This window comes from Ranitomeya imitator, chromosome 1, assembly GCF_032444005.1.
Source record: "Ranitomeya imitator isolate aRanImi1 chromosome 1, aRanImi1.pri, whole genome shotgun sequence".
Classification (NCBI taxonomy): Eukaryota; Metazoa; Chordata; class Amphibia; order Anura; family Dendrobatidae; genus Ranitomeya; species Ranitomeya imitator.
In genome coordinates, this window is record NC_091282.1 from 929,880,879 (window position 1) to 929,891,647 (window position 10,769).

The window sequence follows — 10,769 nt, forward strand, 5'->3', positions numbered from 1 at the left end:
TACCTGGGATCAGCAAGAACGGTACTGCTTTTCCCAGGTACCGACCGGCTGCTGAAGGCGGCTTTCATTGTTTCCTGCTCTCTCTGAGATCAGCAAGACCAGAAGACAATGAGGGGAGTTATTTTTGGCAGCAGCTGTGTAAAATAAAGAATTACATTTAAAAAAATGTCATGTGCTCCAGTGCAATTTTCATAACCAGCAGGGAAAGCTCATGACTGGAGACTGATGTTAACCCCTTCATGACCTTGGGATTTTTCGTTTTTCCGTGTTCGTTTTTCACTCCCCTTCTTCCCAGAGCCATAACTTTTTTATTTTTCCGTCCATTTGGCCATGTGAGGGCTTATTTTTTGCGGGACGAGTTGTACTTTTGAACGACATCATTGGTTTTAGCATGTCGTGTACTAGAAAATGGGAAAAAAATTCCAAGTGCGGTGAAATTGCAAAAAAAGTGCAATCCCACACTTGTTTTTTGTTTGGCTTTTTTGCTCGGTTCACTAAATGCTAAAACTGACCTGACATTATGATTCCCCAGGTCAGTACGAGTTCATAGACACCTAACATGACTAGGTTATTTTTTACCTAAGTGGTGAAACAAATTCCAAACTTTGCTAAAAAAAAAAAAATTGTGCCATTTTCCGATACTCGTAGCGTCTCCATTTTTCATGATCTGGAGTCGGTTGAGGGTTTATTTTTTGCGTGCCTAGATGACATTTTTAATGATAGCATTTTGGTGCAGATACGTTCTTTTGATCGTCCGTTATTGCATTTTAATGCAATGTCGAGGCGACTAAAAAAACGTAATTCTGGCGTTTCAAATTTTTTTCTCGCTACGCTGTTTAGCGATCAGGTTAGTGCTTTTTTTTAATTGATAGATCGGGCGATTCTGAACGCGGCGATACCAAATATGTGTAGATTTGATTTATTTTGATTGGGGCGAAAGGGGGGGTGATTTAAACTTTTATATATTTTTTTTTATTTTTTTCACATTTTTTTTAACTTTTTTTTTTTACTTTTGCCATGCTTCAATAGCCTCCATGGGAGGCTAGAAGCAGGCACAGCATGATCGCCTCTGCTACATAGCAGCGATCTGCTTTTCGCAGAAAATCAGGTGTGCTGTGAGCACAGGGTGGCGCTCACAGCTACCGGCGATCAGTAACCATACAGGTCTCAAGGACCTCTATGGTTACAATGGAGAAGCATCGCCAACCTCCGATCATGTGACGGGGTCGGCGATGCCGTCATTTCTGGCCGCCCGGCCGTATGCGGTAGTTAAATGCCGCTGTCAGCGTTTGACAGCGGCATTTCGCTAGTTAATAGGCACGGGCAGATCGCGATTCTGCTCACGCCTATTACGGGCACATGTCAGCTGTTCAAAACAGCTGACATGTCCCGGCTTTGATGCGGGCTCACCGCCGGAGCCCGCATCAAAGCGGGGCTTCTGACCTCGGACGTACTATCCCGTCTGAGGTCAGAAAAGGGTTAATAACCTGGGACAATGGACAATACCCCATAAGGTTCCCAAGCTATTAATAACAGTTCATAGCTATTTGACTAGCCTTAACTTGTGAATTAATCGGGGACCCCAGTAAAAAAGGACGTAGGGTCCCACTATAAATTCAAACCAGCAAAGGCTAAACAGACAGCTGTGGTTTGATATTAATAGCCTGGGAAGGGGGCAGAGACATTGCCCCTTCCAAACTGCCAACATCAGCCCTCAACATCCCCAGAAATGGCGCTTCCATAAGAAGCGCCAAATCTGGCGTTTAGCCTCGCTCTTCCCAATTGCCCTGTGGCGTTGGCAAGAGGGGTAACATTTGTGGAGTTGATGTCACGTTTGTATTTCACCCCAGATTATTATCAGCTCCCAGCCATGAGCTTACCCTCTGCTGGTTATGAAAATTGTGTGGAAGCCCACGTATTTTTTTTTTCTATTCAATTCTTTATTTTACACAGGATTGGAAACAGCTGCTGCTGAACACAACTCCCGTCATTTTCTTCAGGGAGACCAAGTGACAATGATGAGTGCCGCCATCAGCATCCAGTGCCTGGGAACAACATGAACTATACCGCTTCTTCCCAGGCGATGTTATGTTGTCACACTGATGTCATGTTTTCTTTTACACTACCCTGTCCATAGATTTACTATACATTTTGAACATCACTATGATTAATGAAATTTTAACAATGTTTTCAACCCCAATAATTCAACCCTTGCAAAAAAAAAGCCATAAATGCTAGGTAATTAGGTTAGTGTACAGAAGACAAAATTTGGCAGCAGGTATGTGTGGCATGTACGGTTGTCAATTTGAACTAATAAATCTGGTATACAAAAACAGACATGCACAGTTAAGCTATGTTCATACGTTTCGGGTTTTTTATGCAGGTTAAACATGCTTTCTTGGCAGTAAAGAAGCTGCTTACAAAAAGCAGGTTTAGATGTGTTTTAATTGTCTCTTGTGCATACTGAAAGTTTAGTGCTCCAAAAAAACATGATGCAACTTCCTTGGATTTTTGCACAAAAAATGCAGCAAAACATGTTTTTTTGCTGCATTTTCTATGGGTGAAGAAAACACTGCAAAAATGCTGAAAGAAGTGATATGCTGCAGTTTTAAAAATTGCAGTAGTCTTTCAATTCACTCAGGAAACAAATAAAATGTGTGTGGATTAGATTTCTGAAAGCTAATAGCTTTTTCTGGTACTGTAAAACGTTGCTTAAAATGTGCATAAAAAACAGCTGCAAAAACGCAACATGTGAACATAGCTTTAATATCTACATTTACTTAATTCTAATTCTATTTTTTTTAACAATATTCAAGCCCCTTCCCAAAATTGACATTATAAACATTATAAAAAATGCTAGGTAGATACACATCCAACAAGCCAGCACCTGCAACAGAGCTCTGTATGGTAGCATGTATGTATAAATAAAAGTTGACTGTAAAACCGATATGAAAGAAAATTGCTTGTCACGCATACTTTGAAGTAGTCGTGGTTAAATTGATAGATTTCTGGGAATTTTATTTTGTATTTAAAAATATATATATATATTCCCTTCACAGAAATAATTTAAATAAGAAAAGCAGAAGCTCAGTACTGTCACTTGTGACAGGGAATCAAAAAATCTCTGAAATGAATTTCAGATTTTTTTTTTTGTTTAAAAACGCTTGTGCTGCCTTGCTTCTGCACTTTAGTGCATTAATAATGCAGAAAACATATCTGTAATTGTAATTCAAATACAAACACATTGGGACAAATATCACCTACACCATATCACTGATCAATCACATGGAGTCCATTACTGCTGCAGGCATCTATTCTCTCTCCCCACATCAATTGAACCTCTGTATTAGTCTCATCTTCTTCACTGCTGCAGTTATTCAACTCATTACTGTCTGGAGTATTTGTCCATTTGATTTAGCACTTTTTCAACCTACCTCTATAGCTGAGCTGTAAGCTCTAATGTCCTCTCCCTTTCCTAAAATGTCTGCAGTGTTCTCTGCTTTGGCTTTTATACAGGCTATGATAGTCACGCCTGATTGGCCACACTATCCCACGTGATGTAATATCTGCAACTCATTATAGAGACGTACGAGTGGTCGCGCCTGATGTCATGTCAGCCTACTGTGACTGGCTGATAGACTCTTCACCGATATGTGAAAAAGTGGCTGGCATTTTTTTGGCAATTTGGCACAAATCAAATGGTAAATTGTTCAAAATTGCTGGGAACTGCATTGCTTCAAATTGATTTGATCATCTCAATTCGATTAGTTAACTAAATCTCTGAAAAGTCATGACCTTCATGGTGCACATCATCAAAGCATGAAGAAAATAACCTGTTACTGTTTGGTCTGTTTTTGTTTGCAAAGAGTGCTTTCTGTCATATATATGCTTGTCTATGCAGTCTTTGCACAGAATTCCCAAAGAAAGCTACTAATCATTTTCCAGATATTACAATGAAACTCCGATAATGCTAAGATACACTTATATAATTTCACTAAATATTTTCATACTAAAAACAAATAATGACCTACCATAACCAGAAAAAAAAACTGATACAATTCCCAAACAATACCTTACCCAAAGAAACAAAATGTACTGCCATACCTTGACAAAAATACAAAGCACACACATTCTCCCCTACATATAGAAGTAATCATAGACATAGTAACATGTTCTGAGTTGTCATTTGTTCTTCTTTCTTCTAGGTGTGTTGTGGGAGTTTGGAGGGCCAAACGTTCTTTTCGAAGAAGGATAAACCACTTTGCAAAAAGCATGCCAATGCTGTTAACTTTTAATGACTCTTTCAAACCTCAGCGTGCCTCATATCCAAATATTGCTGTGAGAAATTGATATACCCTCATAATTAAGATTAAGGTTTCAATATACCACTCTTCTTCTTGTATGTAATATTTTGTATGTGAGAAACGCTACACTTTATCTGGGATCTACACAAGGGCATCTAATACAGTGAACTTCCTTAAAATAAGCCATACATTTACTGTAATTTATTTGGGTCTCCCTGTGGTATGTAGAACTGGGTGGTTAAATACTTCGTTTTACATGCATACTTTGCAAAATGCCATTGTTCTCAAGCCAAAATTGTCTGATCAGATCATTTTTTTTAAACATTAGGTTTTTTTAATGTAAATTCTTATAAGAATTTTACCTATTTGATAAAAGGGAAGCCATCATTTTATACATAATTTACCTGTAATTTGATGTATTTTAATTACTTTTAGGAGAGAAATGGACTCTAATATATATTTTAGCATATCTGGGGGATAAGTGTGATTTTCTATGATTAGATTAAATAGTTTTATATTAAACGCTGATTTACAGAAAATATAGAGAAAGCCTTCCCCTGCCCATGTAGAGTGATAGACATCCAAGACCGCAAAAAACTTCTGTCACAAACACATTATTGTAGTGTAAGGCTATGTGCACGCGGTGCGGATTTGCCTGTGGATTCGCAGCGGATTGGACGCTGCGGATTCACAGCTGTTTTCCATCAGGTTTACAGTACCATGTAAACCTATGGAAAACCAAATCCGCTGTGCCCATGGTGCGGAAAATACCAGGCGGAAATGCTGCGTTGTATTTTCTGCAGCATGTCAATTCTTTGTGCGGATTCCGCAGCGTTTTACACCTGTTCCTCAATAGGAATCCACAGGTGTAAAACCGCAGGTGGAATCTGCACAAAAAAACGCAGGAAATCTGCAGTACGTTTTACCTGCAGATTTTTCAAAAACGGTGCGGAAAAATCCGCACACGAATCCGCAATGTGGGCACATAGCCTCAAGGTCTCTGTACTCTTCTTGCACAGGGCCCTCCTTTTGTCTGTCGGATGCTGTGGAAAGATGAATATCATCGAAGATATAGCAAACTATATGATCCGTTTTCGCATCACTTTAATTCCAGAAATTTGCCTCCATGCTGGAGGGAAAACGACAAATCACCTAGTATGTTCCCTAAATGTATTTTGTCTTAGTTATTCTAAGTAGCAAGATCTCACACCATAAAGATAACTTATGTTCTGTCATTTTAGTTACTAATGGATGAGTTTTCTTGTAGGGTAGTAGTATATGTGATATATTGTTCTTTCATAGTATACAGCACATAGACCCGACCATTGTTTCTAGAAACAAGGCTATAAAAAGATTAAAGCTTTAACATGTTGACCACATGTTTCAGGATTTGCACTAGTAGCTACAGTATTAGGCCACAGTGCAAACATTTTATTACATAATTGTTAGAGTTAAGCAAAAAGATTCATATTGCTCTGGTCGGAAATGCATTCTGGTCTCTCGTTGCAGCTGGACCTGCACAGTCTTCACATCTGGGCATTCATGCTTGGGTCTTCTTCATTTTACTAGGTCCTGCAAAGTCATTTTGTTACAAAACATGTCAGGGCCTGGTAAGTAAGAGTCGCCTAGAGTTTTCGGCCTAGGAATGTAGGAATTCCCTCATCTTAGGCTAGTTTCACATTTGCGGTTGCGGTTTTTATGTGCATGCGTTAAATAGGAAAAAGATTTTCCAGGAGAATTTCCTTGATACAAGCCACACCCAATTGGCGTGTCTCATGGAATTTCTGTATATAGACCCTTGTGCAAACGCAAGCATCCGCATGCACATAGCAGCGGAAATTTGATGCCTCAAAAATTGCGACATGGTGCGATAGCTGCAGCCCGCCGCAAACCGAGAAACGACGCATGCTTAAGCAAACGCAGGCGAATGCAGGTACCTGCGTCCACAATTTAAAAGATATGAAATCAAGATGCATGCGGATGTATACGTCAGAAACGCTGCGGACACAACCGCAAATGTGAAACCAGCCTTAAACACTTGAATAAATCAGTTTGTTCAACTCTAATGGTGGTTTAGGAGGGACTAAACATATTAGTGAATGTAAGATATTATTTAAATATATTGTGAGTCTTTAGATATTATAATTTACCAACTGGTTGGCAATATCTGGCCCCCTAAAATTCAAGAATTATATGCTCAACATGTTACAGCATCTGTGAGGCAACAGATATTTCTAGTTAATATTGCTTATATAGTTGTTGTTAAATTATATATATTTTTTTTTTAAATTTTAAACCAAGTTAAGGTAAAATTGGGATTGCGTTTTGATAACCCTGTAGGTTTTGGAAGTTTTTTGTTCAGTTTGTAAAACCTCTTCAACGTCTAATTTCTTAAAGGAAATCTGTCTGCAAGTTTTCACTCGCCAAAATTATTTATATATGGATGTAGCTGTTTGAAAGAGAAGTCCAGCAATACCTTTTATCAGGCAGTCCTGCTCCTCCGTAACCGAGAAATCAGCGTTTGAATTGATATGCAAATGAGGCTGAAGATCTGAAACAAGTCACTCCAGCTCTATTCCTTGCTCGCGCCACCTTCTCTTGCTTGACTCACTTTGCCCCAAAGTGACTCAGCATAGCGGTTGTCAGTCAAGCAGGAGCAAAAAAAACACTCTGTCCTGTAGAGTTGAGCGAATTTTTCAAAATTCCTTTCTGATTACAATTGGTGGCAATTATTGTTTTTGCAATATTCGCCAAACATCATTTGAGTCAGTGGGAGTAGAAATTTCCAAATATATTTGGAACCGATCATCAAACATAAATTCAGTTATAATAGGGTACCAATATGGCAAATTCAGATTTGGCTTCCAATTCCGAACATATTTGCTCAACTCTATTCGGGAGCAGATCTGGAGTGACAGAGGCTTTAGATCTTCAGCCTCATTTCCATATCACTTCAAACACTGATTCCTTAGTAATGGAGGGACAAACTGCCCATGTAAAGGCATTCCTAAACTTTTCTTTGTGCATTTAAATAGTTTTGGGGGGTTAAATCTAGCTGGCAGATTCCCTTTAATTTAAGGAATATCAAGGACACTAAACATGAAAGAAACCCGCTAACGCTTTCTCTTTTTGTGACCAATTTATACTAATTTTTCATGGCTTTACCCTGAATCAACAATTCATTAGATTTACTGATACTTTGCTTTTTTTCCATCTTTTATATTATGGTATGTTTCTAAACATTGGTAACTGCAGAGCTTAAACTCATGTCAGATACTTAAGGTGTTACTCAAGATTGCATGAAATGATATTCTGTAACTAGCTAAACATTCTCCATTTTAAGATATATGTGTGAAGGTATATGCAAACCTACATACACATTCGCATATGCGATGTGCTGCTGCTGCACTCTTTGGTGTGTATGGAATAGTCACAGCACCTTGCCTCTGTTCACACTTGCTTCATACCATTAGAAGGTGCTGGTCAGTTCTTTTTGCCTCTTTGTGGTATTGGAGGTGGTGAGTGCTTCCTTAGTTGGCTGACGACTCCTGCCATCGGCCAAAGGATATTTTTAATTAGCAATAGATCCGACCTACCCTTTAAATAAGCTTTTGGCCAAGGAGAAGCATATTTGATGGAAACAGTTAGTCCCCTCCAGTGAAAGGTCGTCTTGTCGTGTCCAGCGGACACTAGAGATGAGCGAATATGCTCGGATAAGGTGTTAAAATTTAGCTAAAAATAATGGGAAAAAAACAATGAACCTTTTTAAATTTGGCACAAAAAATGGAATATAGCACCATTTCCACGTTGCTGTCTCTAGGGGGCGCTGCAGCTTATATTATTTCTGCATGATGATTTTTCTAATGTCTTTCACAAGCCATTCCACCTAATCATTGGCCACAGCAGTCCCGACTTTCTAATAAAAGCTATCACACCCATAAGATTCCTATATTGTTTCTCCCACTAAGAGCACTCTATAACTTTCTAATGGGCATGTCAGTCTAGAGGCCAGCGATTGGCTGCTATAGTCACGTGGTGTGGTGCAGTACTAGGCCCCAGACTATTGCTTAGATAATGGAAAGGCGTAGACGTTACCAGACACCTTTTGTGTGGTTGCCTTTCTCCCTTGAAAACGTTGGATCAGTAAACTGAAATTTAACATAACATGCCTCATCATTCAAGGCTTGGGGAGAAAAGGGGAAAAAAATGGAATATTGACCAAACACCTATCAGATGGTCAGCAGGTCTCGCTGAAATGAACGGATGGCGACATTAGTCTAACGTCGGGGATGGATCTGCTTCTGGCTCAGCAATCTAACAAAAAAATAAATACTGTCAGTGTTTCTTTGGTTCTTCTAGGTGCGTTCATTCTTACTACAGTTATGGATTTGTTCTTTCCTGCCCTTTCCAGGCACCGGTCCCCTTTACTTTGTCACGTGTCATTACTTTATTTTTGTGAAAACTGCTTATCTTGACTTTGCTAACACAATAGGCTCTACATTCTTGTATTAACCCTCTACTTAATAGTTAGATGATACTGTATAGTTTCACGATAGGCCATAAACCATTACTTTTCTTCTAGTCTGAACTGTAGCTTGCAGCGCTGACATCTACTGGCCAATATATTCGCTACATCACTTCATGAACAAAATAAAAATGGAACCATGCACACTAAAATAAGAGAACTAATCACTTTCTGAATGTCATGGCCTTGTAATACAGTGTACTGGTAAGGTACAACAGACCTGTTACCCAATTGCCAAAATACTATGTCAGTAAATAATATACTGTAACACTGTTAGACCTCTGCCTCAAGCCAAAACACGTTAATTTTCAGTTCACAATGAAAAACTGGTTTCATCGTTTTCCTTATTTTTAATTTAACTTTTAAGAAACTGAGGTCTTGTGTAAGCTGACAAGTATTTTTTTTACATATATGTATATTTCAATGTGTTAATATAGTAATCCATATTTATTAATGAGAAACAACGCCGGCTGTATTAAAAATTAAGGATAAATGCAATTGGAATATGAGTGCTTATAAGCAAAGCTCGGTACGGGTACCTGCTGTTAGAGACTTTCTATGCACATTTGTGTGGCATGAAGAGTAGATGGTTTCCTATTTATTCTATAGGTAAATTAATCTTCATGCCTCTGTGATTTTACTGGTGTACTGCCTTCTGTCATGCCCTAGGGTGTACATGGGATATGCACACGTATTCCTATTGTATGTTACATGCATGGTGTAGACCCGAAACCTGCTCACAACATAATGTGTATTTGACAAAGAAATTAAACCTTTACTTTTTCTATAAAAGTTTTAAATTAAGACAGAACACAGTGAACGAAATCTTTAGTTGTGACCTCCATTTCTGTCTGCTGCTGGGTTTGTAAAATTTCAGATATTAACCAATATGACTTCCTGGGGATTTGTATTCGATAGTGATGAGCAAATATGCTCGGATAATGTCTTATCTGAGCATGCTCAGGTGTTATCCGAGCATCTTTGAGTGCGCATATGTTTGAGTTCCTGCGGCTGCATGTGTTGAGGCTAACAGCCACAAGTCATGTAGCCGCAGGTACTGAAACATAATATACGAGCACCCCCAGATGCTGGCAGAACACCTGAGCATGCTCAGATAAGACGTTATTCAGCACGTTCGCTCTTCAGTAGTATTCACTATATTATATAGATCCTTTCTCACAGGCACGAGGGCTACATTTGTAGAAGGTGACACAGTAATCATCTACATGCCTAATTTTATTCTGGAGGTTGTAATATACAAGTCACATTGGTAGAATATAGAAAACATGGAAAAATGAATCCGTGGCTCAGAAACCATGTATGATCTCTTGATGTGTATACCACTATTAAGTTTTTGGTTTTGTTTTGTTTTCGTGTGGCTCCACTCATTCTGTTATTGTCTCCATTTCCTTGTGTTGGTACTAAATTTCAACTTTCGGTGTTGGTGTTCGTCTATATGAAATCCAAATTGGTGTTTAAAGAGCACATTATCAATAAAAGCTTTGGTGGAACAAGTGTACTTGTGTTTTATATGCAGAAACACAGATAACCTTGAGAATGCATGCTACATTAATAATCAGAATTTATTGTAGCGTTCTTATAGAAAAACATTTGGTGCCATATTCTCAACACAAGCAAAGCCTAATAGTTTACCTGTAAACACTGAAAGACTATATAATGTTTTGGAATGCTATGCCTTAAAAAGCATTATGTAAAAAATCAAGTGAGTGCTAAACCTATAAAAAAAACTTACTTTGTCCGAATAAGGAACTTAAAGCAACAAAGGTATAATTATATGCACCTGAAAATATGTGCTAATGAAACAAGCTGTCTCACAAAACAAGCCCTCATGGAGCATAATTGACCAAAAAATTAGAAAGTATTGGCAGTGACAAATTGAGAAAACAAATTTGCTAGTCCTTAAAACCGGTTCTAAAGGA

At 38.5% G+C, this 10,769-nt stretch overlaps 1 protein-coding gene across 1 annotated transcript in view; it reads left to right on the top strand.

Moving 5' to 3' along the window:
- PDLIM5 (PDZ and LIM domain 5) overlaps positions 1-10,344 on the top strand; it is a 426,156-nt gene extending 415,812 nt beyond the window's left edge. Inside the window, exon 13 of the mRNA XM_069743580.1 lies at positions 4,206-10,344. Within this exon, the coding sequence (XP_069599681.1) occupies positions 4,206-4,295 (90 nt within the window). The 3' untranslated portion in view covers positions 4,296-10,344. The remainder of the gene's footprint in view (positions 1-4,205) is intronic.
- The last annotated feature ends 425 nt before the right edge of the window (positions 10,345-10,769 follow it).